Source organism: Sorghum bicolor, chromosome 5 (genome assembly GCF_000003195.3).
Source record: "Sorghum bicolor cultivar BTx623 chromosome 5, Sorghum_bicolor_NCBIv3, whole genome shotgun sequence".
Taxonomy (NCBI): domain Eukaryota; kingdom Viridiplantae; phylum Streptophyta; class Magnoliopsida; order Poales; family Poaceae; genus Sorghum; species Sorghum bicolor.
This window is the reverse complement of record NC_012874.2, coordinates 50,554,941-50,564,370: the sequence shown is the minus strand read 5'-3', so window position 1 is coordinate 50,564,370 and position 9,430 is coordinate 50,554,941. Positions and strand designations below refer to the sequence as shown.

Below are 9,430 nucleotides of genomic sequence, written 5' to 3'. Positions count from 1 at the left end.
CATTAGAGAGACCGGAAGATATGTAACTAACCCTTCTAAGGTATTGCTCTAATAGTCGTTTATATTATTTGCGTTATTTTTTGTTGCTAAGCATGTGTTATATGAACTATAAATTTATAAATTTATGATGTTTCTAACTTCCTCTGCAGCAACATGAGTTGGAAAAGGCGAAGAGCGTGACTCAAGCTGTTCTATATAACATAGTTGAGGACTTCTGCACTTTTCTCTTGAGAGAAGCCATTTCCATCGAAGGGAAATATCACGACCCGACCAGCGTCCTAGCAAAGCCTGAGTTTAGAGCGCTAAGAGATATTAGTAGGCTAAAGCTATCTCGATCGGGTTATTAGAGCAGAGGTTTCAGATGTGAAACCTCATATGTCTGTAAACAAAAAACTTTGATGTGTGATGTTTGTAATTAATATAATTTTATGTACAAAGTAATGGTATATATAAATATATTGCATGTTGCATTGGTTGAATTTTCTAGCCTAACATAGTTTCAATATTAATGTATATAATATATATATATATAATATAATATATAGATACAATATTAAAAATAGGGTTTGCAGAAAAATTTAGAAATTGGGTTAAATTGAAAAATCTTACCACAGACGGTTCTGTTATGAGAACCGCATGTAGAATTTCATTTCTACAGGCGGCTCACATAAACGAACCCGCCTGTAGAAATTGGTTTCTACAGGCGGTTCTCATAACTGAACCGCCTATAGAAATAAATTTCTACAGGCGGCTCTCAGTTAAGCGCCTGTAGAAACTTTTATTTTCACAGGCCTATAGCCACTAGCGGTTTGTCAATCCGCTTGTACAAAGGGGTTGCGAACCGCCTGTATAGTATGTCTGTTGAGTGTATGATTTAGAAAAAAATCTCGTGGTCCGAGCAAAGGCTGCTGATAGCACAAACATTGCATAAATAGACAGGCCTATGAAACACGGTATGTTGTCCGCACATGAACGACACCGTCGAAAATGGGATTTACACAACGGCAATTTTCTAGTCACATACAAAGTAGCAGATGCGAGCGTATGCATTCTGTTCGACTCATTCTATGCCACCTGTGGAACCTATTCAACAGAGCCACAAGGATATGTTATACAGTACTAGTTATACACGTAGTCTAACAAATCAGCAGTGCCTAGCATATATGATAAAAAAACGGAAGACGAACACATCTTGAATTTGGACCTTGTTTAGTTCCGAAAAAATTTCAAATTTCAGCACTGTAGTATTTTCGTTTTTATTTGACAAATATTATCCAATCATGGACTAACTAGGCTCAAAAGATTCATCTCGTGATTTATAAGCAAACTGTGCAATTAGTTTTTATTTTTGTCTATATCTAATGCTTCATGCATGTGCTACAAGATTTGATGTGGCGGAGAATCTTGAAAAGTTTTTAGTTTTTTGGGTGAACTAAACAAACTTCCAAAAAAATTTACAAAATAAAAATAGTAGTAGTTTGTATTTGATAAATATTGTCCAATCATAAATTAACTAGGCTAAAAGATTCGTCTCACAAATTACAGGTAAACTGTGTAATTAGTTATTTTTTATCTAAATTTAATGCTCTATGCATATACCGCAAGATTCAATGTGATGAGAAATGTGAAAAATTTTACAAAATATTTTTGGAACTAAACAAGGCCTTGAGCTATATCCATGGGAAGGCCACTCCCTTCAACCTACCGCCATATATATGTATAGTTTCAACTACACTTGACTGCTAGTAATGGTGCCATCCCGGAGACCTCAAACAAAAATACGGAAGGCACTTACATGGAAAGTGCCCAAGGCCAAGCTATCTCCAAGGATGAACTCCCAGATTGCATGTTCATGTGCTCTGAGCTGTATATTGCTGCGTTCGAGGGGCGGACTGAGGAGGTCCTCATCGGGCTGCAAACTGGAGGCGTCCACACGGCGACGGCAGCTAGAAATGGTCGTCGTCGGCCGTCGCCAGGCGATGCCACACCAACTGGTATGTACACCTATACCTTTGCCACCCGGCCTCTAGTAGATTCTCCCGCAGATGATGATCCGAATAACATACTATGAGAGAGATAGAGAAGATTAGCCCTCTTCGCTTCAGCTTATCCGTCGAATGTGTCTGTCATTCAACACTATTTTTCTCTCACACGAAATTAGGCTTTTCAACGGTGGTGGGGAACGGAGGATTTTCTTGGCAATTGAGCATAGCTTCCCTGCTTAGTGATTATTTCAGGCACTCAGCATGGACCTTGCTGCAGCACCCGGGAGGTGACCGCGGACCGCAGCACGCTGCTCCACATCGCCGCAGGCCAGGGCCACCGCGACCTCGTCACCGAGGTCGGCCTCCGCGACGGCGCGCTCCTCTTCGCGGCCAACTCCTCGCTGGACACGCCCCTCCACTGCGCGGCGAGGTCCGGGCACGCCGGCGCGATCGAAGCCATCGTCCGGCTGGCCAGGCGTGACGTGGACGACGCGGACAGGCGGCTGCGAGAGGAGCTTCTCGGCCGCAGGAACCGCGGCGGGGACACGGCGCTGCACGTCGCCGCGAGGCACGGCCACGGCGAGGCGGTGGAGGCGCTGATGAAGCTGGCGCCCGAGCTGGCCGCCGGCGTCAACGGCGCCGCCGTGTCGCCGCTTTACCTGGCGGTGATGAGCAGGTCGGTGCGCGCCGTCGAGGCCATACTTGGGTACAGGGACGCGTCCGCCGCTGGTCCCATGTCGCAGAACGCGTTGCACGCTGCGGTTTTCCAGAGCTCAGGTTCGTTCAATCAGCTCCCCCCCCCGGCATGGTCCAAATGGTTGAACTACTGGAATAATGTTAGTTTTATTTTATATTATAGTATCTAATAATCATCGTTATCATGAGAGTCAAACCTTAGCTTCATTTTAATATGTGAGCATGAGGAACAAGTAAGCTCTGGGCCCATGCAGACAATTCAACTTAATAACGCTTTTTATAATGTGAAGAGGTGCCATTGTGTTGTGAATATTTTATATGATCAATAACTTATTAAAATAAATATTTACTTAATGTATGTATGTATGTTTACTTTCTACATAGTAGCATTTATGCCTACTGTTTGTTTAACAACCATGGAAGTATGCAATTTAGAATATATGATTTGATGGGAATTTTTAGTTTAGAGGTGGGAGTTTATATAAAAATTAAATCGGTTACACTGTATTATTTTTCATAATGAAGGTGTACATAGTTGAAAAGAAAATTTAGGGATTACATTTCATTTACCTTTCATAACGGATGATGTTTTAGAAGAACTTTGGTTTTAAAGTTATCATTATAATGGTAGAGGTGGGCAATTTATTGAAGTTTAGAGGGTTGTCGAACAGAATAGATCCAATTGCTACTATTAGTGATGCTGACTAGAATTTATCTTTTGTCCTAATGCTCCTTGCGGGGATTAACATGGATGTTTTGTTGATATTAAGATGGATTTTGTTTTTTCTTCCATTTCTTCAGGATTTGAGCATTTATATGTCTCACTGCCACCAAGATTATTATGAAATGTTCAATCTCGTTTTATATTTTTCTTTTTGAAAAGTCAAATGTTTCATTTTTTTATTTTAGAAATGGTTTCTTTGCTACTGCGATGGAAGCCAAGACTTGCAACTGACCTTGACGGCCAAAAGAGTAGTCCATTACATTTTGCTTCATCGGACGGTGATTGTGCTATCATCAAAGAAATCTTAACATACGCACCACCAAGCACAGCATATTTGCAGGACAGAGAAGGCCACTCGGCTCTTCATGCTGCTGCGCTGATGGGTAATGGTCCTGCAGTGAAATTGTTGCTACAATTCTACCCCGCTTCTGCAGACATCCGTGACAACCAAGGTCGAAGCTTTCTGCATGCAGCTGCATTGCGAGGCCACTCCTCTATTGTTTCCTATGTTATAAAGAATCGGATGCTAGAAAATCTTCTGAATGTCCAAGACCAGGAAGGGAACACGGCACTTCATTTGGCTGTGCAGGCAGGGGAATACAGAGTTGTCTCCAAGCTGTTGTCTAGTGGAAAAATGCAGGTTCACATTATGAACAATGAAGGCTGCACCCCATCTGATCAGATTGAAAACTCAACTAGTTTCTATTCAATGGTAAGTAATATCCCATCTTTTATCCTTAAGGCAATGCCAATTCTAGTTAACTTCTTCATTCTAGCTGAATGATGTTAGATAGGGTAGAGTTTGTGATGATGCGTCGACACACTTGTGAACAAGCAGGTAAGGTTAGTGGTGATGCTAAATGTCTACCAAGCACAATTCAGGCCACAGAGGCAAGACCATGTAGAGAAATGGGCTGGTCAGGACTTGGTGAAATGGCGATTGGCGACATCAAAGAATCTCGCAATTGTTTCGACCCTTGTGGCCACAGTTGCCTTCTCTGCAGCATTCAACGTGCCTGGTTCATATGGATCTGATGGGAAGGCAACTCTGAATGGGAACCGCATGTATAATGCCTTCCTCGTGCTGGATACTATTGCTGTCACCACTGCCGTGGTGGCAACCATCCTACTCGTTTATGGGAGAGCTTCTTCGCGATCCCACCACTCGTGGCTGGATTTCATCATCTCGATGCACTTCCTCTGGCTGTCACTTCTCAGCATGATGCTAGGATTCTTCGCAGCTATAGCTGCGACGAGTGATAAGAATTCTACATTGATTGCATTGGTCAGGCTGATCTACTCTGGGTTGTATGTCTTAACATTGCTGCTCACAATCCTAGGGAGTCCAGGAACACTTAGAGGGGTTCTGCGGCTTCTGTTTGGCCGAAAACAACATCTCAAGAGGCGCATCAATCGGCAGTATCCCTTTGTAGTAATTTATGCCTTCAACATGCTTTTGTTCGTAGTCATAAGCAATGTAGCAATTGCTGCTGTGGAGACAATTGGCAGCGTATCAACGTCTTCTAGGAATCATGTATAAACTTATATATGTAATTACTGATTAATAAATATTGTAATACTTTGGAGACTAGTATCATCTGCTTATAGCCATGTATATCTTTCCCAGCATAACCCAGTAATCTTTCCATGTAAGGCCTTGTTTAGATGCACATATGTCTGTCTCAATTTATACGTGTTGAAGTGGATTAGAACAGAATTAAATTAAGTTTCATTCTAATTTACTCCAACACATGTGGATTAAAGTAGATACACATGCATCCACACAAGACCTAAATTGATTGTGCCGCGCTGCACCCATCATGTATACCCTATATAGGGTCAACACACGTCAACATAATTACATTACTAGCTTCGCCAAATCACAAGAATTGAATATGATGCACATCATTACATTGGATCTTGGCGGTTATTGTGATTATCATGGGAAGCAGTTTGACGATTTTTTTTATGTGAATTTTGACTTATTCTTTTGTTCTACTTTATAATGTCATCATTTAGTCCTGATTTTCCAACCGGATTGTGAATTTGGACTAAAGGCTTGTCATGTAACCGGGACTAAAGCCCATTCTCGGAATCAGAGATAAAAAAGTAGTTTAATTTCTGAGAGACCGCCCCTTTTTTCACGTGTGAAAGGTCCAAATGGCTAGAGGAGGTGAATAGCCTATTTAAATTTTCTACAACTTCAACTAGACAAGTTGATTAGTAAAACAAAAGGCGAAGCTATTCTAGCACTAGCACAACTAAACTATGCAAGCCACCTACACAAGTCTAGCAAGAAAGCTAAACACTAGTTACAACAAGAAAGCACAACTAGAAGCTTGCTACACTTCTAAACAAGAAGACTAAACTAAACAAGCTAAACAACTAGCAAGGTATACAAGTAAGTAAGGAGTGAAGAGTGATTGTTATACCAACGTTGTAGAGTAGAGATATATCCAACCAATCACTCACAATCACAAGACAATCCTCGGCAAGAGATGACACAAGATTTTTTACCGAGGTTCACTTGCTTCCCGGCAAGCTAGTCCTCATTGTGGCGATACACCCAATTGATGGATCACGAGCTAATTGGCAATCCAAAGCCAAACCCTTAGCGGGTGTCACACATCTACTCACAAGATGGGGATCCTCCAAACCACGAGCAATCCACTAGAGTAGCCAATTGCGATCTCCCGCGGGGAAGGCTCAAGAACCTCTCACAAATCACTTGGTGAGGCTCGAAATAATCTCCAATCACGAGCTCAACACCACCGCTGCTCCAAGCTGTCTAGGGCGTCGAGAAGCACCCAAGAGTAACAAGAAATCCGCAGCAAACTTCAAGAATCAAGTGCCACTAAATGCAACTCTCAAAGCAATGCACTTGAATCTCACTCAATCTAACTAGGATGAGCAATCAAGCAAGTAGATGAGTGGAGGGAGTGTTCTCTAGCTCAATATATGTCTCAAGTAATCAAATGTGCAAGAGTTAGCCTCCCAAAGCCGGCCACCTTCTATTTATAAGCCCCCTCAAAGAACTAGCCATTGGCCACTTTCAATGGGCTGAAAACGGGGGCACCGGACGCTACCAAGTGATCACCGGACGCTCGACCCCCAGCGTTCAGCCACATGTCCTTCTTGGATCTCGCGTGTCAGACTCCAACGGTCATCTGCGGACCACCGGTCGCTATGCAGGTCCACACCAGACGCGTCCGGTGCCCACCGGACTCATGCGCAGAGAGTTTGTCAAACTCGCGACCTCACCGGACGCTCGGCACCGGACGGTCCGGTGCTCACCGGACTAAAACGCAGAGAGGGTTGCAAAAACCCCTCACACCGGACGCTAACCACCGGACGCTCACAGAGTGCGTCCGGTGCTCAACCCTAGCAGGGTCAAGCACACCGGACTCTGAGGCCAGCGTCCGGTGCCTCCGCACTCAGCGTCCAGTGAGTGTTTCTCAGTGAGAAAGCACTCCCGCGACTTCTCCAAAATTCCCACCGGCGCAATACCAAATATACACTTAATTTTCTCAAAAGCGTCTGTAACATCCCAGATTTTTACGAAAATAAAAAATATGAGCTTTTTAAAATTTTTCCTGTAATCGTGTGAATCATATAGTTTCGAGGCTAAACTCGATCCTAACCTGCTAACAAACCGTTGCATTCATATAGAATTGCTTATAGGCGAGTGCCTTTGTTCGTGAGTCATCTTGAGTTGGGTCTTGTTTAGGGTTTTGAGTTTCTTTTGGAGTGCACAAATCCGTAGCAAGGTCTTCCCGAATCTCCATTGAGCCTATCTCAAAAGGCGAAGCGAATCCCTTCTCAACCTTTTTATAGGAGTACGTCTCAAACTCCATTGGATTTTATCCGATCTCTTTTTGAATCCTTCTCCAAGCTCCTTTGTTTTCATTCCTTTGTGTTTAATCAAAAATGGAAAACTCCTTTCTATCCTCTTGGGCCGAGTCTCCCTCCTTCTCTCCTTTCTCCCCCTTCCTGCAGCACGGCCTGGCCTCCTGGCCCATCCGCCCCGCTCGGCCCAGCTCCCACGCGCGCCTTACCCCGGCCCAACCCGCGCGCGTGGCCCAGCTCCCTCTCTGGACCAAGCCGCGGCCTACCTGGCCCAGCCACAGGCGCCTCAGCGCCAACCCTAGGGAGCAGCTGCTCCCGACCCCAGGCCGCCGCCGCCCGCCTGCTGGGGAGCGCCAGCGCCCCGATGCCGTGCCCCTCCTGGATTCGCGCCACGCGTCCCTAGGTGGGCGCGGACGCCGAGGATGGCCGCAGCGTCCCTGGAGCCCTAGCGCCCGCGCTATAAAAGCCGAGCCGCCTCCACCCTCCCCTTCTCCCTTGCTCACCAAGCAGCGCCGTCGCCAGGAGAGCACGCACCGCGCCCCGGCACCCGCATCGTGCCCTCTACCTCCATGGCACGGACGCCGATGAGCCCCGAGTCGTCCTCGCCACCGGAGCCATCGCGACGACGACCACGGGCAGCAGCAGGCCACGCCCGCGACCGGGACCTTGCCGTGGCCGCGTCACGGCCAGCGCCACGAGCTCTCCCCCAAGCCCCGTCTTCGGCCAGCACCGCGAGGACGGCGCCCCTCCGCGTCCGCGTCCTCGACGCGCTCCTACTCCAGGCCGCGAGCACCACCTCGTCGCACCGCGCCGTTGCAGTAGGGTCGCGGCTGGGAGCAGCGCCACCATCGGCGATCGAGCCCCGAGCAGCAGCAGCTCGGCCACGTCTTCGTCGACAACGTCAGCGCCCCGAAGCTCTGCAACCACACCGAGCACCCGATGCGCCTGCCCGTGCTCCACCACGACGCCAACGGCCGTGACTGCGACCCCGACCCCGACGCCGGTCTGCGCCACCCCGCGACGTCGCCCACGACCTCGCCCCAAGCCCAGAGCCCGTGGACGCCCTGACGCCAAGTTCGCCAAGCGCCAAGCCCTGCCCGCGAGCTCCTCGTCCTCGACGTCGTGCTGTCCGCGTCACCAAGCACCACCCTTGCGGTCGCGACGTCAAGCAGCGCCCCCACCAGTTCCCCTCGCCGATGCCGTCCACGGCCCCGCCATCACCTAGGGCTTCACGGACGAGCCCTAGCCCTGTCTGCACAACGTCGCGCGCGGGCACGCTATGACCACAGCAACCTCGTTCTCAAACTCCGTCCTTGCCAGAACGTGCAGCGCCGACAGCACCACCTCGCCAAGCCCTTCCCTACTGCTGGGTAAGCCACCAATGGCCAAGCTCTATCCTTTCCACTTTATCGTTAATATTGCCACTGTCCTTGCTGAGATCGGCCTTCGTGCCGTGTTTTACTGCGGTTGCAGGGAAGCAGTGGCCTCGTTGTGCCCTTGCCAAAGATGTGACGCCTTCCCGATGCCTGCTGCACATCCTGGCCAGCCACAGCGAGCCTTAGTCGGCCAGCAGTAGGCTTGCAGCTGATTGACGCCCTTCCTCGTGTTCGGCAAGGTCGAGCCCCGAACCCTAGTTGGCGTCATTCCCGATGCCAACAAAAACCCTATCTTGCATTCATACACTTGTTCATACTTGTCATTTCATTATCTATCATCTGTACATGATCATACATCTCCTACCTTGTTTAATGCATGACCTATCTATATCCATGCCTGTGCCGTGCCTTCGTGCCGGTCTATTTATCTATTTATCTATCTATCTCTCTCTTGTGCTATGGAAATGTGCTACTTCGTGTTGTCCTTGCGTCGATTGTGTTGCCAGTCATTGTGTTGTGGATCTTTGTGCGTTGTTTCTTGTGTGGTGTGGTTGGTTGGTTGTGGACCGAGCCGTCGAGCCGGTTGAGAGAGTGACGTGTTTGAATGTTGCGATCGCGAGTTCGTCTCGCCATGGTCGTAGTGCCAAGCATGTCCCTTCTCTCGTGTTGTCGCTGTTCTTCTTTATTTATTTGCTTGAGGACCGAGCCTTCGAGCCGGTCGGGGAAATCGTAGTATGTTTGATCATTTCGATCGTGGGTACGTCGCGCCGTGATCGCGATGCCGAGCATAACTCATTTCCCCG

General features: G+C 47.6%; 1 protein-coding gene across 1 annotated transcript; it reads left to right on the top strand.

The window, feature by feature from the left end:
- On the top strand, nt 1,658-5,009 carry LOC8075789 (ankyrin repeat-containing protein At5g02620). Its single transcript, XM_021461193.1, has 4 exons — nt 1,658-1,994; nt 2,226-2,762; nt 3,591-4,117; nt 4,244-5,009. Exons 1-4 carry the CDS (start codon nt 1,796-1,798, stop codon nt 4,943-4,945), a joined length of 1,965 nt encoding a protein of 654 aa, XP_021316868.1. The 5' UTR covers nt 1,658-1,795; the 3' UTR covers nt 4,946-5,009.

Bases quoted from the DNA above. Each gene is read 5' to 3' on its own strand.
- LOC8075789 (XM_021461193.1), top strand. From the start codon at position 1,796: ATGGAAAGTGCCCAAGGCCAAGCTATCTCCAAGGATGAACTCCCAGAT. The intron at 2,763-3,590 runs GTTCGTTCAATC...TTTTTATTTTAG, and splicing joins TGCGGTTTTCCAGAGCTCAG to AAATGGTTTCTTTGCTACTG. The intron at 4,118-4,243 runs GTAAGTAATATC...GTGAACAAGCAG, and splicing joins CAACTAGTTTCTATTCAATG to GTAAGGTTAGTGGTGATGCT.